The sequence below is a fragment of the Polistes canadensis genome, unplaced genomic scaffold, assembly GCF_001313835.1.
Source record: "Polistes canadensis isolate GaletaPanama2010 unplaced genomic scaffold, ASM131383v1 scaffold_277, whole genome shotgun sequence".
In the NCBI taxonomy this organism is placed as follows: Eukaryota; Metazoa; Arthropoda; class Insecta; order Hymenoptera; family Vespidae; genus Polistes; species Polistes canadensis.
Genome location: NW_014569824.1, coordinates 22909 through 49401, shown reverse-complemented (window position 1 = coordinate 49401; position 26493 = coordinate 22909). Strand labels below are relative to the sequence as shown.

General features: G+C 29.7%; 5 protein-coding genes across 5 annotated transcripts; 2 read left to right on the top strand and 3 right to left on the bottom strand.

Moving 5' to 3' along the window:
* Nucleotides 1-902: 902 nt before the first annotated feature.
* On the bottom strand, nucleotides 903-10801 carry LOC106791003 (protein split ends-like). The gene is made up of 9 exons (XM_014756311.1): nucleotides 9885-10801; nucleotides 8799-8887; nucleotides 8425-8589; nucleotides 8135-8251; nucleotides 7629-7967; nucleotides 6972-7534; nucleotides 6717-6862; nucleotides 5170-6617; nucleotides 903-5068 (listed from the first exon to the last, which is right to left on the bottom strand). The coding sequence occupies exons 1-9, from the start codon at nucleotides 9910-9912 to the stop codon at nucleotides 1013-1015; spliced, it is 6951 nt and encodes a 2316-aa protein (XP_014611797.1). The 5' UTR covers nucleotides 9913-10801; the 3' UTR covers nucleotides 903-1012.
* Nucleotides 10802-11275: 474 nt separating this feature from the next.
* LOC106791006 (ran GTPase-activating protein 1) lies at nucleotides 11276-14075 on the top strand. Its single transcript, XM_014756323.1, has 6 exons — nucleotides 11276-11356; nucleotides 11438-11632; nucleotides 11770-12189; nucleotides 12259-13124; nucleotides 13201-13428; nucleotides 13495-14075. The coding sequence occupies exons 2-6, from the start codon at nucleotides 11524-11526 to the stop codon at nucleotides 13714-13716; spliced, it is 1845 nt and encodes a 614-aa protein (XP_014611809.1). The 5' UTR covers nucleotides 11276-11356; nucleotides 11438-11523; the 3' UTR covers nucleotides 13717-14075.
* Nucleotides 14076-14231: 156 nt separating this feature from the next.
* Nucleotides 14232-17640, bottom strand: LOC106791007 (abhydrolase domain-containing protein 16A). Its single transcript, XM_014756324.1, has 11 exons — nucleotides 17442-17640; nucleotides 17319-17372; nucleotides 16663-16973; nucleotides 16424-16566; nucleotides 16247-16361; nucleotides 16030-16165; nucleotides 15592-15756; nucleotides 15401-15525; nucleotides 15099-15295; nucleotides 14847-14998; nucleotides 14232-14767 (listed from the first exon to the last, which is right to left on the bottom strand). The coding sequence occupies exons 1-11, from the start codon at nucleotides 17529-17531 to the stop codon at nucleotides 14663-14665; spliced, it is 1593 nt and encodes a 530-aa protein (XP_014611810.1). The 5' UTR covers nucleotides 17532-17640; the 3' UTR covers nucleotides 14232-14662.
* A 72-nt stretch (nucleotides 17641-17712) lies between these two features.
* On the top strand, nucleotides 17713-20235 carry LOC106791008 (CXXC-type zinc finger protein 1-like). Its single transcript, XM_014756325.1, has 5 exons — nucleotides 17713-18166; nucleotides 18255-18376; nucleotides 18454-18544; nucleotides 18624-19421; nucleotides 19513-20235. Exons 1-5 carry the CDS (start codon nucleotides 18137-18139, stop codon nucleotides 20029-20031), a joined length of 1560 nt encoding a protein of 519 aa, XP_014611811.1. The 5' UTR covers nucleotides 17713-18136; the 3' UTR covers nucleotides 20032-20235.
* A 497-nt stretch (nucleotides 20236-20732) lies between these two features.
* On the bottom strand, nucleotides 20733-23008 carry LOC106790997 (spindle assembly checkpoint component MAD1-like). Its single transcript, XM_014756303.1, has 4 exons — nucleotides 21429-23008; nucleotides 21279-21336; nucleotides 20912-21196; nucleotides 20733-20818 (listed from the first exon to the last, which is right to left on the bottom strand). Exons 1-4 carry the CDS (start codon nucleotides 22101-22103, stop codon nucleotides 20733-20735), a joined length of 1104 nt encoding a protein of 367 aa, XP_014611789.1. The 5' UTR covers nucleotides 22104-23008.
* Nucleotides 23009-26493: the final 3485 nt, after the last annotated feature.

Here is a 26493-nt window from a genome sequence, read left to right as displayed (position 1 = left end):
TATAGATAATGTTTTTCTCGTATTTTATAATTTATATTCGCTCGTAATGATCATGTTCCAACGTATATACTATCATTATCTTTCATCATTTCGGTTTATATTTTAGATTTTGAAAACTTACATACACCGAGTACATTATCTATAATAGATATGTATTTTATGTACAATGAAACGGGTTCTAACTTATATATATATATATATATAAGTTATATATATATATATACTATATAACATACACTTGCAATAGTGCACTCAGTACTATACATAACTTTTTTTAAATCAGAACTTCGGTACATTGATAAATCTAACGATTAGACTTAGTCAATAAAACAAAAAATAGGAAAGGAAACTAATTAACAATGAATGGTAAAGTCGACAACAGTTCCTCTTCTTCTATATATTTGAATATTGCATAAAATATGTCCCGACATATCAAAGAAAAAAAACGAACAATGCGCATTACTTCGAGGAACTTTTGATAAAAGTTAACTTGAATATTAGCTACACTTCATTTTTTTTGTAATTATTTTTTAAAAAACTATCAAAAATCCCTAATATTAAAGTGGGCTTATTTTTATATACATGCATATATACTACGTTAGTGAATAGAAAACAAATGTTTATACTGACAATTTGTAAAAATGCTAAACGAATAAGTATTATTAAAAGAAACAAGAGAATAAAGAAAAACGAGAGAATGTGACATAAAAAAAAGAGTTTCGGTGGAAATATTGCTATGTTAATAGTAACATACATAGCAATAATAGCCACTTTTCCTTTAATTGAATCAAAATAATAAAAGCATAAAAATAAATGTAATTATAATCATATTATTATATTTGTCATTCGTTATAATCATTACTATAATTTTCTATTACTTTTATATTAAATATTAATGAACTTCGATTTTAATGAAAAGCATTGTCTTTAAATTAAAAATATATATATAAAGCAATATGTCCACCGAAATAGTATGTAATATGTAAAATATACTTTATATCAATTGTAATGGCTAAAGCCAGGACGGTCTATGATGATGATGTGGTGGTTGTAGAGCATAAAAGGAATGAAGATATTGTTGATAGGCAGGATCCACTGTTAGATTTGGACCATGAGGTGGAACGTAAGCAGATACGTGGGGTCCATAAGCAGCTGATCTTTGTGCAGAATGAAGAAATGGATGAGGTGCATAATTTCTTGGAGTTTGATTACTAAGTTTGTTACAAGATGATTGCACAGTATCTGTTACTGGTACAACTTGCTGTTGCTGCTGTTGTTGTTGCTGTTGTTGTCTAAGCGCCATACTGTAATAAGGATTCGTGTTACGAAATTCATCTAAAAACGCAAATGCTGCTGCTGCAGCAGATGCTTCTTTATCGTAAAAGGGTGAACTGCTTGTGGCGGTACTGGTTGGTGCAGCAAAATTAAAGGCACTCCCACTTGGCGGTATTACCGAAGTATTTTTTAAACCAATGTCTCCAGGAGTGCCCGAATATTGAGAAAAATTCGGTATACTGCTGCTCGTTTGTTGATCTGTACTAACTGTAGACGATAAGGCAGTGACATTTTGTTGTTCTTGTTGTTGCTGTTTACTCTTTTTACTTTTTTTCGCCCTAGTCGTAACCGGTGCAGGGGGTGCTGCTGGTGTTTCTCCCATTCTTCTCGGCATTGACAATATTCCTGATGAATTTTTAGCTGCTGCATTTTGTATACTTTGTAAGAGATTCAAATCCAATTCAGCAGTTCCTGATACAGGACTACGTGCATAAGTCAAATGTTCTGGTTTTGCAGGTGGTGGTCTAGGAATTGTTAATAATTGTTGTTCTTTATTAGTACGACTTACTAAACCTAAACCTAATCGTGCATATGCAGGACTGGTGGCAACTGAATCTGCTAAAGTTCCAACAAATACACTCTCAAATTGACTAGCTGAAACTGCTTCTGGTTGTGAAAGTGCTATCATTGAATCATAAATAAATTGTTCTTGTCCAGGTCGTATAGTAGATTCTTGTGTATTAGTGATTCTTGATTCATTTGGCGATTCATTATATACACGCTTTTTTACAGGAGGAAGATTGCCACTTGTTGTGCTTGAAGTTCCACCACTAGCAGCTTTCGAGCCAGTATCAAAGTAATGTGGACTGTGATATACTGGTCTAGAATTTGTTACAGGATATCCCGAAAGTTGAAATCCACTTTGATAAAGAGACTCATGTGCAGTTAAATTTTGTTGAAATGTTAAAATCTGTGATTGATCTTGTGCTTGAATTTGATCTCCAGTACTTGCGTTTTTGTTAAGGAACGTTCTTTGTTGAGTATATTTTTGAACATTTACAGAATCACTAAGATCAGTAAAATTTGGTCGTTCTTGCAATGTTTGCTGCGATTGCTGTTGCGATTGTTGTTGTTGTTGTTGTTGTTGCTGCTGCTGCTGTTGTTGTGATGGTGGTGGTTCTTGATTGCCATGTCTGCTACTCGATCTTTGCATATCACTATTAGAAAAATTATTTGGATATGCTGTAGGAAATTGATTTGAAGGTTGATAAATTTGATGGTTCGCATTTAAATTCATCGACGAATCTGGCTGAACGATAAAATTACGTTGTTCCTCAGGCGAAGTTTTATCACTACTATTAGACTTCAAAAATTCTTGTCTCCTTTCCGATTCATTCACTGACAATGTAGGAGATTGTAAATATGAATGAGTTTGTTTAAAGTTTTGAGAATAACTTGAAGATACTATCGTATTTGACGTATAGTCCTCAGGAGCTTTTGGTTGAGATTGCGTATAATTCGTAGCTTGTGGAGGTGATTGCAAGTATGTAGTAGATTGTTGTTGAGAGGTACATACAGATTTCTGTTGAGGAGAAGGTTGAGAATAAACATGTGATGGCTGAGGAGATGGTTGAGGATAACTTACTCCTGCTGCTTGTTGTTGTGGAGACAACTGTGAATAGTTAGGTGGCGTTTGGGGTGAATGTAATGGATGAGAATAAGTAGGTGGTGGTTGTTGTTGAGGAGATGGCTGAGAATAGTTAGGCGGTTTTTGAGGGGATGGTTGAGAATAATTAGGCGGTTGTTGAGGGGATGGTTGAGAATAAGTAGGCGGTGGTTGTTGAGGAGATGGTTGAGAATAATTAGGTGGTGGTTGTTGAGGAGATGGTTGGGAATAAGTAGGTGGTGGTTGTTGAGGAGATGGTTGAGAATAGGAATTGTTTTGTGGCGAAGGTTGCGAATAGGAAACTTGTGCTTGTGGAGAAGATTGAGAGTACGCAGGCGGCGTTTGTGGAGAGTGTTGCGAGAATGTTTGTATTTGCTGTGGAGATGATTGTGAAAAGTTTTGTGGCTTAGGAGATGTTTGTGAATATGTTGGGAGTGGTTGAGGTGATGGTTGCGAGAAATTATTTGAATGTGGTTGAGGTGATGGTTGCGAGAAATTATTTGAATGTGTTTGAGGCGAAGGCTGTGAAAAATGTGGAGATTGTGTAGGTTGCTGTGAATATACTGGTGGTGGTTGAGGAGAAGCTCGAGAATATACAGTCGATTGTTGTGGAGAAGATTGTGGAAATGGAGAATGTTGTTGAGGCGAAGATGGACGTGAATAATTTGAAGGTGCCTGAGGAGAAGGTTGAGAATACGGAGAATGTTGTTGCTGTGGTGAAGGATGTGAAAAGTTAGACGTTGCTTGAGGAGAGTTTTGAGAATAATTGATAGATGAACTTGGTTGGGGAGAAGGTTGAGAATATTTTGGCGTAGTTGATTGTTGAGGCGATGGTTGGGAATAATTAGATGGTGCTTGAGGTGAAGTCTGTGAAAAAACTGGATGTAATGGTTGTGGAGAGTGTTGAGAATACCCGGCGGATTGAGTTTGGTTAGTAGACGATATTTGTTGCGGGTACGGTTCACTTTGTGATGAACCTTGTGGAAAATTATTTTGGGCAGAAAATGTAGGAGATAGCTGACGATAAGCTTCGTTAGAATTTTCTTGGGATGATGTTTTTGGATATACTTGAGGAGTTTGGGATGGTATTTGAGGATATATTGGAGTTTGTTCATATGACGCAGGAGATGGATATGCTGGAGACAATGGATGATTTTGAGGTGATGGAGTAGGAGGTAACTGGGCACTATACCTCGGCGGTGTAGCATAATAGGGGCTATTATAAGGACTACTACCAGTTGATAAAGCATCCTGATAAAATCCAGCACCTCGTATTTGAGTTTCAGTTGTAGTCACTACAGGTTGATTTTGCGGTGATCGACCAGAACAACGACCGGGTGGAGATTCTTGTGAGAAACTAGAAAGTGATTCACTTAAACTGCTACCACCTGTGCTCATGCGTCTTGGTCTATTGCAGATCGTTTCTTGTACTTCTCCATCTTTCTTTGGCACGCCTTCTTCTACCTCTTCGTCTTTCTTTTTTGATTTTGGTGCCCCAAAAGCTTTGAACCAAGCACTTAAATTTGGCGTTGTGGATTTTTGTTTTTGAACTTCCTCTGTACAAACATTATTATCCTTGATTTCTTCCACTGTTGTCAATGGTAATATTGTCCCCTTATTAGCAGGTAATTTTTCTTCAACAGCATTCGATGTTGAATTTACTGATGCTGCAGTATGATCTTCCTCTTCATCGTCATTTGAAAAATTAGGATTTGGTGATGAAACTAAACCTTTACAGATTAACTGTATTGAATCAGCGTTTTTCAATACAGTTCCTAAACTAAGTTTTGGTTCCTCTTTAACATCTGTACTAGGTTTAACATTATCACTAGCAGATTGATGAGTAGGTATATCACTAACATTGGAAGAAGATAAATTTAATGGTTTCTTTAATAATAAATTTCCCTTGCTTTTACCAGGTTGTAAACGATCTATAGTACGTTGTATTTTTTTTGGTCTAGATGGGCCATGTGGTCCAAAAATTTTAATTGAACTTGGTCGTTTTCTTGGAGCTTCTAACTTTGGTCCTGATTTGTTCGATTCAATGGAAGAATGAAATACTGGTGAATCACTGCCAGAAGAAAATTCCGAAAGTCGAGGTGCATCATCAAGCCATTTATTGATATCCTATTATTAAAAAAAAAAAGTTATATATTACTTTGACAAAACATAATTAAGAAAAAACGTTTAATAATATATACTAAAAATAAGAAACATTTATAACTTACATTAAGCGTTTGCTCTGTTGCTTGATTTAAGGCTTGTATCGCTGAACTTTCTTCTTTACCAAATGCTTTGGTATGTCTAACTTGTGCATTTTTTGTTTTCTTACCATCATTTACTTCATGGTTGTGACTCTTATTTAGGTCTCCTATAACAATCGACTTTTCATCTTTTACCCCTTTTTTAGACTTCAATCGCTTTAAATTGACTTTATCTCCATCATGTAATGTACTACCGTTTGAAGGCACTTTTTTTGAGTATGCACTCTGAATATCTTTCTTTTTCTGCTTTTCCTTCTCGTGTTTTAATTTTTCTTCACGACGTCTTTCACTTACCTTATCTTTCAAACTATCAAGTGACTCCAAATCTTTATTATTTACTAACGCAGCAGGTTTCTTACAAGTATCAAATTGTTTTGACTTGTGTATATTTGTTTCTATTTCTACTTCTTTGGAATCTACAAGATCTGTTAATTCGCCATTGTTTACATTTTCTTCAGTCTTCTGTTTTGATTTTTTTTCCTTTTCTTTTTCTTTCGTTAAATTCTTCCCATCGAATTCCTCGTCCGATTTTAAATTCATTTTTGTTTCTTCTTTTTCCTTTTTACGATTTTTCTTTACCTTTACGTGTAGAGATTTTTCTGTATTATTATCTTGAGATTCTACTCGTTTTAATTTACATTTCTTTGTATTTTCTGCTATTAAAGTATTTTCAAGTTCTTTTTTCTCTATTTTTCTACTTCTACTTTTTGCAATAATAGAAGGTTCATAACTTTCTTCAAAATCTTCTTTTCGTTTTTTCCCTTCTTTTCCAGAACGGATTATCTCTACATCTTTTTTCTGTTGATGTTTATTTTTTTTATTTGCACGTTTAAGTTCTTCCGGTTCTTTGGGAGGCAGCTTTTTGGTTTTTAATAAAACATTGTTTGTATTTATGTGTTGTTTTTTCCCTTTTGATTTTACAACATTAGCATTTGATAATGATTTGTCAGCTTCTTCCTCCTGTGTATTTCGTTCTTCCTTTTTTATCTCTGTATCTTCTTCTTCCTCCTCTTCTTCCTCTTCTTGCTCTTCTTCCTCCACCTCTTCTTCCTCTTCTTCGACAATATCTTCTGGCTTTATTTTCTTGGATTTTCTTTTACCTCTTTTCTTTTTAGTAAATTTTAAATTTTTGCTTGGTTTTTCTTCTTCGTCTTCCACGCTAATTTTTGATTTTGCTCGAGTTTCAGATTTAACAGATTTCGATTTTTTGTTGGACCTTTTTAAGCCCTTTTTTACAGTATGCTGCATCGTAGAAGGAGAAGTAGTAGTTACGGGATAAGAAACAGACGAAGGAGACATAGATGCTGATCTTGTCGATGAAAGATCTTCATCACTCGATGCTTCAGATTCTAAATAACGGTTTACTGCCTTATCAAATGCTTCTTTTAAATTAATTGCCATTTCAGTATATTCTAAAATTCGGCACATAAAAAAAAGAGAAAAAATATAAATTAATATATTTTATTAATTATTTTTGAAATTATTTAAATTCTTAAAATCTAAATACTAACCATTATCAGAACCATTATATTGTCTGCAATTGTCTACAATAAGGCGAAAATCACGTTTGAATAAACTTAAACTTTTATAAGATCCACCTTCCAATTTCTCTTCCATTGTGCTAAGATCCATTGGTCTTCGTACCACGCTATAATATCTGTATCAATAAAATAAACTTTAATACGGATTTCTTGTCTCTTTTTATATATAAATATTTAATTATTCTAAATGATAAATGTGTGTATAATTTATATATTCCTGCTTACCTAGGAGCATACTCTTCATCCACAGGATCAATGAAAGGCCATGCGTCCACATGGTCTTTTAAGCTTTCAAGTACCTTATGCATACCTACACGACGTTCCTCCTCTTCGATTTTAAATGAATATCCATATTTATATCCATAATTAGAAGAAACATAATTATCACCATGACTACTAATGCCTTTCTTCTTTTCTAAATTTTCCACTTCATCTCTAGTGTGAATCACAATTTGGCCAACTGCAGATGCTAATGAATTATTAGTTTGTCTACCTTTCTTTTGTATAGGCGGCACACTTAACGGTGGAGAACTTTTATCTTTAACATAAACATTCTTAGTACTCTGAGAACTTCTCTTTGCTCCTTTGCTATTCTTTGTTTTAATCTTTGATCTGACCATGACTGTTTCCATTTGAGTCGCAGGCTCGTGACTTCGAAGAACCCTTGAGTTATTATGTTGTAGAAGTTTACGCCTTTGCTGTTTCTCTTTCAAATCAAAAAGTTTTGGTATTTCAGGCATAAAATCTTCTGATAGGGTACGATAAAGTTTACGCTCTGTATCGTATTCCTAGAAAATGTAATAAACAATTAACATTTTGATGGTCACAAATTTTTTTCGTCGACTATTATTTGTTCATCGGTGAAAAATATATAGTACTTACTGAATCACGAAATTTTTCAACCAAACGACTCCAATCTTGTTGAGTAAAGCAAACAACCTGCCATACACTTTCCCTTTCGTTATTTGTTTTATATATTAGATTATTTTCCTCCTTCTCCTCCTCTTCCTCTTCCTTTTTCGCCACTCTGTTCCGTCGTTTTTTACGTTTTTTCTCTCTTGATTTGTTGCTCTGTTTGAATGAGGTACTAACAGTAGTATCGATATAATCCTCCCTGTACAATCGAGTGCCGTAAAAGTACCAATAAGCAGAGTTCTTACGATCATGACCCAATGGTTCAACTCGCAGACTATCTGAGTCCAGATTACTTAAAGATTGCTCCTGTTAAAAAATTACATATGTTTAATACATTTCTAAATAATAATATATATACCTTATTTCATTAAAAAATAAATAGTATTATTCAAATAAAATTTCCTAGATAATGGTAAAGCCTAAATATAATATTTATGTATAAAATATTATTATATAAATGGATGAATACGTACTACGTCTTCCGCGTCTAGTCTGAAATCACAGAGGGCACGTAATATTTCTACTTTTTGACGAAGTGGCAATAATTCAAAGTCTACATCAGTATTAAATGGATTTTCACATTTATATTCCTACGAAAACATAAGAAAAAATATATTAAAACATTACTTGAAAAATAAAATAAAAAGCAAGGTATACAATATAAATGTATAAATAAATAATATTTCAATTAACAATATTGTGTCAAATAATCTAAGTTGATATTAATCGAAGCTTTAGAAGATAGTATCAAAATTATATTTACCTGACATTTTTTCCGGAACAGTCTACGAAGAAACATTTGATAATTAAAAGTAGATATGTCATTGCGAGTATCGTTAGGTAAACAGCCTTCTAATAATTTTACTATTAACTCTTGCACTAAACGACCTTCTGTGCCTCCGTCCGTTAATAATGCTTCTTCTAAATCCTTAAATATATATATAACAGTAAATAAATAAAAGTACATACATACATACAGAAAAAGTTTATTTGCGAAACAGCCATACCAAGGGATATTTAGCATGGAAAGAATTGATTAATAGTATAGGAGGATCTACAAGTTCTCTAAAGCTTAAGCATTAATCATAAATGATGCATTTAATGTTTACAATTAGAAATTAATATATAATTAAATACCTCAATGTCAAAGTCTAGAAGATTGAAGGCAGCCCTAAATAATGAGCAGAAGTGTGCTATACTTGGCACCTCCCACCACGATTGTATGTCTACAAAAAAGTAAAATAAAAAATTAATGTTATTCAGTTAAAAATTATTCGAAATTGTTTCGTTGAAAAATTCTAGAAGTTCTTCCAGTAATATCACACCAAATCTAACGAGTGAACTATTTTAAAATATATATCCTAATCACCGTTATCATAATAACAATGGATTTTCTTGTAGTAACATATAAATAAACTTTTAAAAGTAGTAATAATACTTCTAATAATATTATATCAAATGTAATGAGTGAACAATTTAAAAATACGATTTCTAATAATTGATATCATAATTACAAACGATTTAGTTTTAGTAACACATAAATAAACTTTTAATAACAGATAGATAACAGAGCTATGAAATGTTTTCCACTGTACCATAATATTGTATAATGTTGTATAATTTCACATGTGTTATATATATGTATATACATATATACAATGCAGCTATAATATTAATGCTAACAATTAGATACTCTCCTTCTTAAAATATTTAATCGATTTGCATAAAGGAAAAAAACAACAATGAAACAAATATTTTACTTAATCGGGTAAGTATTAATAGTAATATTGTCTATAAAAAAAAATGGAGACAACTGTAAATATATATATACTTTTTAAATAAATTAATTAAAATACATGAGAAATTATTTTATTCTTTAAACAAGTCAAGGTACTGTAATTTTTTGAGATCACATTCTGGAATTTAGAAAATAGCTAACATATTATACTAAAAAAGGTATTAATAGTTGATAATTAAATTTCTCAAAATTATACGTTATGATATTAAAACTGAAATGTAATAAAATTGATTAATTGTTTATGAAATGCTATCACCTAAATTAATATAATATCTTTAATTAAGGTATAAGAAGTTGATCAAAATGACAACTTATCCGTTAAGGAATATTATAGATATAGATATAGATATAGATATAGATATATATATATATAAAAAGTATTCTGGTGATAATGAAGCTCAATTATGTAGTTATCTACAACTCACCTAGGATCCCTATAAAAGTGGGAAACATAACCCGTCGTGTGGCGGGTAAACCGGGTAAATCACGTCAAGGCGGTGAAAATTGCAGAATAACAAGGAGAGGAGGACGATGCTCCTCCTCTTAGGAATAAAAGTCGGTGATCGACTTTTATCGGTAGATTCGAAGAGCACGCCGAGAATGAAATAAAATCGAATTCAACAACAAGATAAGGTCGATCCTTCCTAAAATACCTGGATACAATTCGTTGAAGCACAACACCCGTAGTAGTCCACTACGTAAAAGAGCGGGTAATCGCATTTCCACATAGCTCGTTGCATTCCGCCGTCACGAACTCGATAACAGCTAAACGCATTTGTACATCGTCCCTTTTATTTCCCTAACTATACCAATGACAATTTTAATTAAACACTTATCCCCTGTGTACGGCTATCCAGCCGATTGTTAATGATGTACACGACACTCTACGACCATTATCTATTTGGGGAAAAATGTTCAACTCAAAACAACCACCAGTTTCGCATTGTTCAAGACGCAAAACTACATATACGCACATAAGTTCCGTCAACTTCAAATTAAACGGATGTACCTCGAAGTGTCTCCCACGTTATTCCGTCTCAACACTTATAATATATCTTTCTTATTAATATATCTCCCTTTTATAAACAATTCTTCCTACTTGTCGGCTGCTACTATTGTATCTTCATCTACCTCTTCGTCATCGTCGTCGTCGTCGTCGTCGTAGTAGTCGTCGTAGTCGTTAGTCGTAATCGTCGTAGCCGCTAAATATGCTACAAGAGAAACACGATATACAGGTACGGAAGTGTTGAACAGCACGAACCAGTACGGATAAGTGCGGATAAGTGCGGACCACCGGACTATATGTAACTTACCACTATCAAACCTGAACAACTATTGCGGGCGTATACCGTAGAACACGCATTATATAGAATCACGTTGGTCAGACTTTCTTCTTGACCATTTTCACAATTTAAGATCCAGTGTTGCAACATAACAATGTTTATTATATAGTTACTTTTAGTTTGAATAAACTATTTTATCAATTACTTTTTTTTCCTTTATATAATTTATTCATTTGTTATTGTTAATTATTGACAAATTCAATCAAATATATATATATAAATATATGTGTTCAATAAAAATGCTCTAGTTTTTGAGCCAATGCTTGACCAGTATTGACGATAATCTTTTTACTAATTGGTCACCCTGTTTGTATACATTTTATTTGAAACCTTCTAATTATGAACAATGCATTATAAATGCAATGCTAAATGTTTTTAACTTTTATATAGGATATATATTTAAACAATATAACAATGTTTATTTTTTAATAATATATATTTGTTATTTTGATAATCTCTTATAGCTTGAACAATATTTATTTGATTATTGTTGTACGTTCCCGCGTCTATATGGTTTAGTGGTTCGTCGTGTAAAACTATACGTGTACGAATCGGTAATAAATAACAAGCGTGTAAAAACGAAACGATTTGTTTAGCACTTTTTTAATCAATTCTATTTATTTTTCATTTTATAGCAACGGTGTAACTGTGAAAAAGTAGCAGAAACATTTAATAAGATTTTGTGAAACGTTTTTGGATTATTTTGAACATTAAAGAAATTATGTCTGCTTTTAACTTAAATGAATTAAAAGATGTTTTAAAGGATAACGCTGAAAAATCCGGCGTTTCTTTTGCAGGGAGAAATCTCAAACTTGATACTGAACAAGATGGTATTATATATTTTTATTTAATACAAAATAATTTAGAGGTTACGAGATATTATAAAACTTTATAGGTTAAGACATGAAGTACTTTTTTTCAATTAAAATCATATTAATATTTTATATTATATTTTTTTATTCATTAGCAATAGAAGTAATTAAAGCAATAGAAGAATGTCCACACTTGGAATTCTTCAATTTAGAAGGGAACACATTAGGACCGCTCGCAGCAGAAGCTGTAGCTCAAGCGTTACAGAAAAATGGAGCTCTTCTAAAAAGAGCTCTTTGGAAAGACATGTTTACTAGTCGATCTAAATCAGAAATTCCTCGAGCTTTAGAATACCTTGGCACTTCTTTATCTATGGCTGGTGCACAGCTTACCGAATTAGAGTTAAGCGACAATGCTTTTGGTCCAATTGGTATTAAAGGATTAGCAGAATTTTTAACTTCTAGAACATGTTATTCTCTTCGTGAATTACATTTAAATAATAATGGACTCGGTATATTTGGAGGTAAAATATTAGCTAAAGCTTTATTGGATTGTTGTCAATATAGTTCACGCGACGGTAAGTGCTAATTTATATAAATACTAACATGCAGTTTTGATCATTTTATAAAACTTAATATTATTACAGAAACGCAATTAGCATTAAAAGTGTTTGAAGTTGGAAGAAATCGATTGGAAAATGAAGGCGCTGAAGCTTTGGCATCTGTATTTAAAAAATTAACAACTTTAGAGGAAGTCGCAATGCCTCAAAATGGTATATCACATCGAGGAATTATAGCGCTTACTAAAGGTTTATCTGCCAATCCAAGATTACGTGTTTTAAATCTTAATGATAATACAGTAGGACCACAAGGAGCTCAAGCTCTTGCAAACATTTTACCAAACTTTCGTGCTCTTGAACATCTTAATCTTGGAGACTGTTTGTTAAAAACAGAAGGTAGTTGTATACTAGCAGCAGCTTTAGGAGTTGAAGGAAATCATCCTTTCCTTATGGAATTAAATTTAAGTTTCAACGAAATCCATACAAAAGGAGCTGGACCTATTGCTCAAGCAATGGCTGATAAAAGTTATTTGAATAATTTACACTTAGATGGGAATTCATTTGGAACAGATGGTCGTGCTATCTTACGTGAATGCCTTACAAATTTAGAACGTATCGATTCGCTAGGTACATTAAGTGAAGATGAAAGTGATGAAGAAAAAGAAGAAGATGAATATGAAAATGAAGACGAAGACGAAGATGAAGAAGAGGATGAAGATGAACATGAGGTTGTGGATGTGGATGAGGATGAGGATGAGGACGAGGACGAGGATGTAGATGCAGATAATGATGTGAATGAAGATCATGCAAATGATAATGCTGCTATAACAAATTTGTTAGATACAAAAATTGAAAAGAAAGTAACCATTTCAGATTTCTTAAAATCTCCTACAGAAGAAAAGTTATTACTATTACAGTATAATAATGCAGAACCTTTTGTTGAATATGTCAAGGTTTATTTTTCATTCTTTCATTTTTTGAATATAATTTTTGAATTTTTAATTTATATAAAATTGTTATTTATTTTAGAATTTAGTAAAAGATAATGAGAAGCAATCAGAATCCAATTTTATTGAAGAGTTTATTAAATTGGTTATGAATGTTTCTGCTTTTTGTGGAAGTAGACTTTTGAATGTAAGAATAAAAGCAGAAACTCTTACAGATATTTTATATGCAGAGCTCTTCGCATTTGTTGTAAAACACAAACAAATTACAATTTTGAACAATGCTTTACTTGTAAATTTAGGTTTATTAAAGGTAAGCATTTCAACTATATGTTTCAAATTGATAAATTTCATTGTATGTTCATAACTTTTATTATAGAGTGAAGATAAGAAGGCTGGAAAAATTGATTGGAATTTAGAAGGTTGTTTCAAAGCATTAGAAAAAATCAGTAAAAAAGAATATTTCCTCCAACAAACAAGGGATACATTAAAGTTTTTCTTGGAAAAACCAGTAACAGTTAGCCGTGTAAAAGTAACAGATCCTTTCCAAGATTCCAAAAATGCTCTTAAATCTGCATTAAATTGTATTCAAACAACATAATTATTGTGGAGTATACATTTAATAAAAATGTTGTCATATATGTGCCCATATTTACAATGAGCTAGTTGGTAAAGTAGTTTATATTCAAGAACTCTCCATCTTAAATAAAAAATTTTTCGTAATTATATATAATATTTATACAAAGTAATCAACTTTAATTTTGAAAAATGTGTATACACTTTTCCTGACTTGTACAAATTATTTTGTACACAACTTTTATGTTTTATACAAATTTGTATGCTGTGTAAAAAAAAAATTCACATACTCAATACAATACAATTTCTTCTATTAAATACTTTTGATAACAACAATATGTAAAAACCAATAATTCACATATAGAAAAATAAATAATTATTATATTAACTGAAAATACTAAACATTTTTAAATTTCTTCTTTTAGAATTCTAAAATATAACATTCAATTATAAAAATGGAAAATATAATTCATTTTTTACTTCCAACTATGTGTTCTATATTAAAATTGATAAAAATGTTTTTATATGAAAAGTACAACTTAATAATAAATCGTTAAAGCTTACACAAAAGCAAGTTATTATAGTCGTTTTAGATTGTTTTATGGCATATTTTTTAAATGCATCATACTGTCTTTGCATAAATAATACAACATTGATTTTCAGATAAATTTACAAAATCATATTCTAATGTTAAATTTAATAGCATAAAATAATAATCATATCTATCTTTACGTTTTAAATTAAAAACAAAACCGAACAAATACGTGTGCTATATACGCAAATGTGAATGTTTAATAGTTAACTTTTAAAATGTTAAGAATAAAAATTAAAAAAAGAAAAAACAAATAAAATTCTTGAATAATAAATAGTACTTATTAATTAACTAAGTTATATTATTAAAAAGTTTTGAATAATATCAGATAAAAACCATACTTCTAATTTCTTATGGCGTAGGTATGAAGTTATAAAGTTTATTTCATAGAGATTGCTGATATCGGATCCCATCCAGGTTGAAAAAGCTCTACAGATAAGGGAATACAATGTGATGATGGCTGATCGTTCATATACATGGTTGTCTGTAAAAAATAAAAATTAGAATCAAATATATTGTTTTAAACTAATATTGTTCCATTCAATATATGATTCATTTACTACCAAAAAGATAGTAAGTTGTTGTTTGGTTTTTATATCACAATCCTGACCAAGATTACAGGGATAAGATATTTTCTCATCATTCTTTTGATTCTCGTTTGCTATTAATTTCAAACAATGTTTTTCATTAATTTCAAGTGTTTCTATTATCAATCCTGAAAACAAAAATATATATATGTATATTATTTTTATAGAATTATATATTTTACATAATTAATTGCGTCTTTTTTTTGTTATTATTTATATTTGACTTACTCCTGTCATTAATATTTGCGGACAGAAATTTATTTAAAATAGTTAATGAGTCGGAATCTTCAGAGAAGAGATATGGATAACGTCTTAATAATAGTTTTGTCAGCAACATGTTGCCACGATTTCCTGCTAAAATATTAGCAGGACTACAAACAATTTCATCATTTGTTCTTCTTATTAACAATACTGTCCCATCGTACCTTGTTTTATATATTAATTATTAGATAAACACGATACTGATAAATTTTATAATAATTATGAGTGTTATAAATGTATATTAAATTACCACAAAAAAAATATTATACCTATTTAATTGTTCTGCTATATTTAAATTAAAATGTAATCTTATAACATCTTGCACTATTCCTTTTAATAAGGGCATGGTCATAATGGCTAATGGAAGTATATCATCGAATGTAGCATCTAATACCTATAATATAAGTGGTTGTTGTAATAAATTTAATATTGGTTTAATGATAATAATAAAATTGATTACCAAGCTGTGAATAGACGGATAATTCATGGCAGCCCAAGTAGCTGTATATCCACCAATACTCCATCCATAAAGTATTATTTTTCTCTCAGGAAACATTAATTGATGTTTAGCAAATTGCATTATACAATCAACAGCATTTTCCTCTTGTACTGGATATGGTTCACCCTTTGTGGTCAGTTTGATGTCTTACTGTTAGTCATATATGAATATAGATTGGCCGAAGAAGAAGTCTTGCCATTACTACAACTATGTATAAAATATATTCTAATTTTAAGTTAATTATCTTTGCATGTACAAAAGTTAAGAGGTGTAATATAATTAAATTAAGTTTTACATTAGTGATAACATAATAACTTATCAGTAATAGCAATTCTTCTCGTCGGAATGTGTTTATTACAGTACTCATCTAGCTCACTCATTTGTAAGCACAATACTTACAGTACTGCTACCAAAACCTGGATGATTCCATCCTAAGACAGAATAGCCTTTGTTTAATGGAGTAGATATAATACCAGTTTCGTAAAATCCACAATTTCCTTCGCATGTGATGACAAGTATGTCACCATTAGTAGTTCTATAAAAAATAATATTTACACAATATCACCATATCCTTATTTTTACTTTCGTATCGACAGAAAAAACAAATTTATATTACTTTTTCCTCTGATCAATAAATATTGTATCGATTTGATTTCCATCACAAGTTACCAGTTTATATCTTTCTCCTCCTTGTTTTATTAAATCTACTCTACCCTTCAATAGCATGGGATCTATAAACGAAATATCTAATTATTAAAGAAATATATGTTCGACATAAAAAGTATCAACTTACGTAATACCCAATTAATGACAGAGACACTGCCAGGATAAATTAATTTCAGAGCGAAACTGTATGCTATGATGAAGGACAAGATTATTCTTATTACGCTATTAGATTTCACTTCCTCCAATCTCAACTTTGTCCTATTCTTTTCTCTAATAAAAATATATAACATCACATATGACATTAAAATAATTATTGTTATAATTGCTTGTTAATAGATATGCACATTACTTTTTAATATACATTACCCTGTTATAGTAGAAACTCGAAATTCTACAGGCCAAGAACGAAAATCAAAATCATATTTGCATAACTCTTGTTTAGTTGTCATATTAGAATTTGCTTGATAATCTTTTAATGCTTTTAAGAATTTGGAATAGACTGCATTATTAGCTCTGGAGTAACCACGTGCTGCTAATGAAGTGAATAAAATTACATTTGCACCAGCCGCAACTTGACTTAAATAATATGCTATATCCATCACAGAATAGCATTGCAGATACATAACTACAGCAGCAGACATAAATGCATATGGACTTATAGACCAAACTGCAGTATACTGAAAAATAAGGTTATATATTTATTTCAGTATTTAACGTTTAAAAAACCGTTTATATACACATATCCTTGTAATAAAGTACTTGTACTTATAATTACAGATTTCATTGCAACAGACAAATAAACAAATAAAGTAATAACTTATATAAAATATATATTGATGGGAATGTTAAAAAAATTTATATTTAAGTTTATTGCAGTTAGTATTTAAATATAACTATATTCTATATTATATAGAAATAAGTACGCATTGACATAATTCTTATATCTCAAATAACGTTGTACAAATTAGCATACATTATTTGACAAGCATTATTATATTCAAAATTTGTTATTAAAAACTCACCGATATTATTACTCGATCACTCCAACGTTCTAATACTTTAGGTTCATATGATTTCTGTAAATTAAAATAATCATAACCTCCAAAAACTGCAAATAAATATAATCAAATAAATATAATAGTTACATCAATAAGTCGTCCAGTCGTTGTTACTTCGTAAATTTTAAAAAGACGTGGCCCAAACATATAGTAAAATAATATTCTCATTAACGACATATTTGATTTCCCTTTATTATATTTATCATATAAACTTTAACAAATCAATCCCCAGAACTATCGTTGGGGAAACCAAGAGAAACTATCAAATCATGTAAATCTGCGGTATGAGCATAGTACGCAGTCATGCGCAGTAGAATAAAGTAATATTACAACACGTATGAAAGTTATACGTGTGTAATATCAAATAATATTAGTTCAATTTGTCATTATTTTTATGCATTTATATCATTTTTTTTATAACGTCAATTAAAAGAATTATCTCATTTAGTATGGAATCAGAATAATACGAATACGTATAATCGCGATACGATTAATCGAATGAAAACCTTTAATCAACTTTTAGTTCCTATTTTTTTCGCATTCGTCGCTGACATTGCTACGATGAAAACTAATTGGAAGAGACTTATAAACAACAATGAATAGAAAAAAGACAATATAAGTAGTTTTTATCTGGTACATATACAATTTTTTACTTATAAAATAGTTAAAAATAATACATTTGTATAATTTAATTAAAAATATTGTGTTAGAGTGAATATTGAAGATTTATTAGAAATTTGTAAAGTTCATTTACATCTGTACTGTACATAATCCTTCTAACTATGGGGGAGAAAAGGCAAAATAGTTTATCTGTAAGTATATTATATAAAATTGCAATGATTATATATATAATTAATATACCTTAATTAAGATGTTATTACAATCATATTTATCCAACAGAAAGAAGAAATTGCAAAACAGTTTATGCTGCCAGAAAGAAAAAGTAAAATAGCTACTTTATTAAAGCAAGATGGTCAAGCCTATTGTATTTGTAGAAGTTCTGATAGTTCACGTTTTATGATGTAAGTTCCTATAAAATTATATAAATATACAAATTTAATATCATTTCTGTAAATACTATATTTGTCATCTGTTACAGCGGTTGTGATGCATGTGAAGAATGGTACCATGGAGATTGTATAAATATAACTGAGAAAGATGCTAAACATATTAAACAGTTTTTCTGCATTGTAAGTTTAGATGAAATTTAAGCATATTATGTGTGATTCTTTTTATAACTAAAATATATTTATTATAATTATTTTATAGCGCTGTAAAGAAGAAGATCCAACATTGATTACACGATATAAACCACGTAAGACAGATCAAGAAGATCGAAAGCATAAAAAATACAAAGAAAAGGAACGTGCTCTTAGATATGAATATGATGCACCTTGGGATCCAACATTGGTTAAAAAATCATCTAAACGATGTGGAGAGTGTACAGGCTGTCTTCGCACAGACAATTGTGGAAAATGCGATGCTTGTAGGCATTTAAAAAAATTTGGTCCATCTGTACGATTAAAACTTAGATGTATACAAAGAACTTGCAGAGTATTGGGTGATCCACTGAAACCATCTAAAAGTTTCACTAAAGGTTTAAAATTTAATAAAAAGCGTAGAAGAGATTCAAGTAATGAGAGAAATGAACATTTAGAAGCACCGCGACATTGTTATGGTCCTGCTTGTACGAAACAATCACGTCCAGGTAGTAAATATTGTTCAGACGAATGTGGATTAAAACTTGCAACTAACAGAATTTATCAAGTTTTGCCACAACGTATACAAGAGTGGTCATTAACACCGTGTATAGCTGAACAAAATAATAGACGGGCTTTAGAATCAGTTAGGAAACAACAAAATGACGTTAGAAGAATACTTCAGGAGTTAGATAAAAGACATGCAGAATTAGATAGAATAATAGAACGTGCTAAACACGCAACTATAGATCCACAAGCAGAAGTCGATGATAATGATGATACTGAAATGAGCATGTATTGTATCACTTGTGGACATGAGATACATTCTAGGACAGCTATTAAACATATGGAAAAATGTTTTAATAAGGTAATTTTTTTTTTAAATAATATAAATATTTTTTAAAATATTACCATTGTGCTTTTATGATGTTTTACTTATATTATTATTTTATTTATAGTATGAATCGCAAGCATCGTTTGGCTCCATTTTTAAAACACGTATTGAAGGACAAGTAATGTTTTGTGATTTTTATAATCCTGTTAATAGAACTTATTGTAAAAGATTACGTGTACTTTGTCCCGAGCATTGTAAAGATCCAAAAATCACCGAAACAGAAGTTTGCGGATGTCCCTTGGTTACTAATGTATTTGATGCAACTGGTGAATTCTGTCGTGCTCCAAAAAAGAGTTGTGTTAAGCATTATGTCTGGGAAAAATTGCGTCGTGCAGAAATAGATATGGAAAGAGTAAGACAATGGTTAAAAATCGATGAACTCGTTGAGCAAGAAAGACAAATTAGATCTAATATGGCCACTAGAGCTGGAGTATTGGCTTTGATGTTACATTCTACTTACAATCACGAATTAATGGAACAAATGACTCAAGAACAAAGCAGAGAACAATTAGAAGCAATGGAGGAAGAACTACAACGTAGATACAATTTACATCAAAACCGATCAATGGAACAAGAAACATAGCTTTATTTCAATACATTTTAAATGTGAATTTTATGATAAGCCTAATATTTAAGTTCTGGTGTGTATTATTTATTTCTATATGAGCAAATACTATTTCTTTCATTATACTCGATTAATAACAGACACGAAATCATTAAATTTATTTACGATTAAAAAAATGTTTGTTACATGATTTACTTTCATGAAAATATATTTATTTACACGTATATAATATATGGATTTATTGATAAAATATAAATAATATCCTAAAAGTTTCGTCTTCCATCAATGTAAAAGTTTTATTAAAACAATATATAACAAGTCTCTCTTCTAAAAATTGTAAAATGTTTATTAAAATTTACGTATGGGTGTTAAAGTAGAGTAAACTTCGTTTAAATTATAATTAGGTAATGGGTAAATAATAAATTGACTGCTTCATTTATCACAGTAACGATTACTCTATACAATTTTCTGAATATTTCGATAATTAAATCTATTCTTTAATGTGTAACGAAATTGCAAATTTTTATTGGAATTAAAAATAAATCTATTTGCATTATTACGTTTTGAGAACTTTTCTTTCTATTTAACACAAAATTATTGAAAAGAAAAAAAAACAAAAAATATATATATATATAAATATTTGCAAAGTAGTTTTTGGTATATATATAATACAGAATATGATAAAAAATTATTTTTAAAAATCGATCTATGACTAATCCTTACTCAGGAGTGGCAGGTGTGAGTATTAATTGTGGTATCAATATCTGTTGTTTTTTATTTATGTCACGCGATTTAAATAGCTTTGCTGAGAAAACAAAAATACTCTTTTTAAATGTTTGAAAAAATCGGACCAAAACGCATTTCTTTAGACATGAAAACGTATTATTAAAATGATTACCTTGATTTTGTTGTTGAAGTTTTGGGATTTTTGATGTTATTTTCTTTTTCGATGCGTTTGCAAAGTCCGTTGAAGAAATATTCGCATGCTTAATCGGTTTATTTGTTAATACTGTATAATTCTTGCGAGGAATAACAGTTCTTGTATTCATAGATAATTTCGGTGTACGTTTAGACAAAGAAATGTGACAAAACGTGGTAAATTCACGTCTTTTGCAAGGTGTTCGCAAATTAACAGTAACTTCATTGATGAATTTTTGCTTTTTCTTCGTAGACGGATCAGTGTCTAAGGAGAACATTTTTTCTAACTGCAATTACGTAATAATTAAAAAAGTATATAAATTTGTTTATTTAATGAGTATACATACTAATCGAATTATCATTAAACGAAGAGATTTCCTTCATTTCCTCCCTTTTTGATAAGTTCTACCAAATAATAATTTATTATAAAAACACCAATTATATATATGCACTCAATGAAAAAATGAAATAGCGTTGAACAATTGAATACAACTTACTGATTGTTCATTAAACGATTCTTTGTTTTCTACGGTGTTTTTGTCATTCGAAATATTAAAAATATTCATAGTTTGGTCCTCATTTATTTCGAAACTCAAATTATTCGTAGAGTCGTTCGCAGTTTCCAGTGCTACGAATTTATTGTCGATATTCGTTTTTTGATCTATCAGTAACGATTTTATTTTCACGAAATCCCTAAAATACAAAGAATCATCGAGTTTCTCTTCCTTATTTTCCTCTGTATTAAATAAAACAGAAGAATTAAAAATATCTTTACTAATTTTAGCGATAATTGTTGAATTGTCATTATTGTCTTTTAAAGACGCAATATTGTTATCTTTATTTATTCGATTATTGGACTCTGCATCGAATTTTAATAATTTACTTAAATGCATTCCCGTATTTTCAACAATATTGTAATTAGACAAAGAATTCTCCGATTCTTCTTCTATGGAAATTAATTTATCATCGCATTTCACACGATCCAAAAAAGTTTCGTTAGAAGATGCAGTATCATTTGTCGAATCTATGCTATCTTTATTTTCTGTTATTAATTCCAATGATTGCTCAGTATTATTGATTTTATCATTTGTATTGTGCAAATTTACTTCTTTAACGTTTTCTTTTTTAACGTTGATGATGTTCAAAGGTTTTCCAAAAGCCTCATCCACCATCTGCTTTATTAAAATACTTAAAGGAACGTTATTTTTAAACAAGTCCGTAGTATTTGTATTTTTGACACAATTTGAATCGGTAGGCTGAATATTTTGTTCTTCAGCAGCATTACATTTGAAATTTTCTTTATTTACATCTTCCCGAGAATATTTAATGTTATCTAAATCATCGTTAAAATACCTCTTTACCTTTTTTTGCTTTTGATTATTACAAATTGATTTATTGTTGGTCAGACACGTTTTATATTTATTGTTCAAAGATTCGTATACTTTTTTAAATTTAATCGATGTTGAAAGAACTGTACAGTCCGGATAATTACTTAAGTTTACTTCTACAAAAATCAATAGAAAAAATATCTTACACCTTTCATTCGTATTTATTAGACGTCATTAATTTTGCTAATTAACAACGAAAATAGACAAATATTGAAATATTGAAATACCATCGTTGATACTTACTTTCCTCTTCCATTTCTTTTTTTTTTATACGTATATCTCCTTAATGCGTCTAAAATAATATAGATTAAAAATGTATTGCCAAAATAATAAAAATATATTGACAATCAAGAAGAAAATCTGATTATTTGTTTCCCGAAATTTTTGTGTGCCCTTATTACTGTTCTAACGTTATTACGAATTCATAGATCGTTTCTAACTGAGAATTGTCCTTTGACGACGACTCTAAATATTAATTTGTTTTCGATAAACGAAATAATTTTTCAAACGTATTATACCTTATAAATTCAAAACGATACAGAAGAAGAGTCTTAACCGTTTATCTTCAGTTTTGTATTAATAAATCTATCATCTTTTTACGTCCATCTTTGTGCGAATACTGAAATACTAAATAATGAAATTTATCAAAGATCAATTGCATCCTTAATATTTTTACCTTTTAACCATAATTTTTTGTTATTTTTAACATAGAATACAATTTCAATTACGTATGTAATAATATTAATGGGAAAAAATACTTTATAGAAAAAAATAGAAAAAAAACAAAGAAGACACGTTCTCCATTCTTTTCTTATAAATCTTCTCACCATTTTAATGGATGTTTGATGATTAAAAAAAAATATATATAACATAGACTTTTTAGTAATTAGTATAACGTAATCTTAATCAAAAGAATTTGATGAAGTGGAATCATCAACTTTTTAGTACTTTTTTCTTCTTTTGCGTGAAAGTGTCTGTATGTGTACTTAATCTAACAAGAATTGTCAGATAGCGAATGTAAGTTTAGATTAAATGAAATAGGGCCTAACGAGAAGACTGTTATGCGTGTGTGTATGTTTAATATATATATATGACAGGGATGAGAGTAAATGTTGTGTGGCATCTTCTTCTTTATTCGTTTCGTTTGCTTGCGAATTGTATTATTTTTTTGTCCTGTTTTTCTTCCTTTTTATTATCGTTATTATTAATATTATTATTAATATTTTATTATTAATATTATATTATTATTATTATTTTCGACGTATCTGTGAAATCACACGCATTCTCCATTTTGACTATATTATTCTATAAGAACACTCTTACTCGCATAACTTAAAATTTTTCTTTTATAAATGGAAAATGTTTGAATTCCCTTCTCTCATATGCTGTTCAATATATATATATATATGTATATATATATATATATATATATATATATATGTGTGTGTGTGTGTGTGTGTGTGTGTGTAATTATGTATTTCTGCGCGTACACAATTTATAAATTAAATATCGAGTATGAGCACTTCTTACTTTTTTTTTTTCCTTTTTTTTTTGTTTTTACCATACAAGAAAATCTCAACTTTAATTATAATTATATTAAACACGTATTTTAGTTTTTTTTTACTCTCCATTTTTGCATGTATGATGAATGCATGTTTTTTCCTTTCCTCCCTCTCATCTCCCACGCTTTCATTTTCTCACATACTCATACTCACTGTATAATTTTATCTTTTCGCATTTAATAATATACATATATGTATGTATATATATATATACATATATATATACATACTAAATGTATATTCGCACGTACACACACGCACACACACGCACGCAACGAAAAGGAAACGAAACAACAACGATGTATTTATCACAGTACCGTACGCAAAGCTTATATGAATTTGCAGATAGAGAATAGCATAAAAGGCCAAATGGCGACGCGCTATATATGTACATGTACATGTACATATATACACACACACATATATATATAGACGCTTCGTTATATATGTCCAAGAAGGATTTTCCTGTTCGTAAAAGAAGCATTGAACGTTTCGAGTTTTAAACACACACAAACTCTTCTCGTTTATTTAACATACACGCACACACATTCTCATTCTCTCTTTTTTTCCATCTTTTCATTTTTATTTTTTTGCCTATTTATTTATTTATATTTATTTGTTTGCTATCTGTCTTTCTTGCGCACGAAAGACACAACACACGCGCAACGTACTCTCTCTCTCTTCTTCTTTTTCGCATCGCATTTATGATTTTTTTTAACTTTTTACATATTTATGTAGTATCTCATGGCAATGATATTCTTTACACATCCATGGTCCATGACTGCTTTACATAAAATTGAGTGGAGTTGGTTTTTTTTTATATTTTTTTTGTATCTTTTTTCATTTTATTTTATTTTATTTTATTTTATTTTATTTTATTTTATTTTAGTTTACTTTATTTTAGTTTACTTTATTTTAGTTTACTTTATTTTATTTTACTTTACTTTATTTTATTTTACTTTATTTTTAATATTAGTAACAAAATAGTAAGCGATGTTTTATCGGTGTCCTCGCGCATGTCCGGAGAATTATTATAAATGAATATTTTTTCTTTTTTTCTTTTCCGATCGTATATTTATATATGCGATCTTTTTAATTTTGTTCTTTTTTTTGTTTAAAGATTTTTTTTCTTGGACAATAGCACGCTACATATATTTTGGTTTCTATAGAGAATAATAAAGTATCTGCATATACATGCATATATATATATATATATACGCATATATACATATACAAATAAGAGGAGACATATACATATATACATATATATATGTTCGCGTCAAGCGACAGCGAATCATCATCATCATCATCATCATCATCATTATCATTACCATCATCATCATCCGGACACGCATCATCACCTAAATACATGTATGGCGTGCGTCAAGCAAAAATCCAAGATTTTTCTTATTCCTTTGCTTTGTATGTTCTGTCAAAATTCAATTCTAAACGCGAGAAAAACAGGCCGATAAAAATTGTTAAAAATAAGTTAATCGCGTTTCAGATACTGCTTTGTTTTTAACTTTCTTTTGAAGCAATAAACAAGAAAAAGAAAAATTAAAAAATAAAAATAAAATACTTTAACAAAAAAAAATAATCTTAGTTTATGAAAGATAAATAATAAGAAGCAGTTTAAAACCATTACTCTCGAATTTAATATTAATAATCGGAGCTATTGATATTAAATATATGAAATAATCAGTCGTATCTTCGCATTTGTTAGATTTAGACATTTTGTTAATTATAAGAAAAAGATAATTAATCATCTCGGATAGTATTGCTTGGCAACGCATTTTATACCCACAAAAAGGGAACTTTGGCAACATACTAATAATTGGCAATAACATTCTTTCTTTCTCTCACATACATAAGTATTTATATATATATTTATTTTTTCTCAGCTGGGCAGTACAGCCTTTTTCTTCAATACATTTTTTTGTTGAATCCTTCATTAATTATTGTTTTCTTTCTTTCTCGCACAATCACACTGCATTAACTCTCTTTCTTTCTTTCGTCCTTTCTCTCATTCTTCATCGATCATCGCTATATTCCACATAACAATCTAATTAATATTAAATCGAGTGTGACTTCCATAATGATAATAATAGCTATTAAATGTATATATTTACAATACAGAAAATCGTTCATCACTTTGAATAACAAATTGTACAGTGATACAAGGCTAACAGTGAGATCGCGGCTCGGATCATTCATTATTTTGAATCCTAACCGAGCTTCTCTCGATTTTTACTAATTCTTTTTACAGGATAATGATATATGTATCTATATTCGCTCATATATCATCGTACAATCGAATTTGAATCAATCCTTAAGGACGAAGCATATCTTGGAAGGAACGTCTAATGAAGTACGATATGCATGTAGAAAATTATTAAAAAAGAAAAGAAAACGAAAACGAAAATAATAATAATAATAATAATAATAATATTATTAATAGTAATAGCAATTAAAAAAAAAACATACAAAAAAAAAAGAATGGAAAGATTTTTATAAAGATTGACAGATAATATTAAAGAACTTTCAAAAACATTTCTCGACAATAAAGTTCTGTATAATTGTGATGTGTAATAATAATAATAATAATAATAATA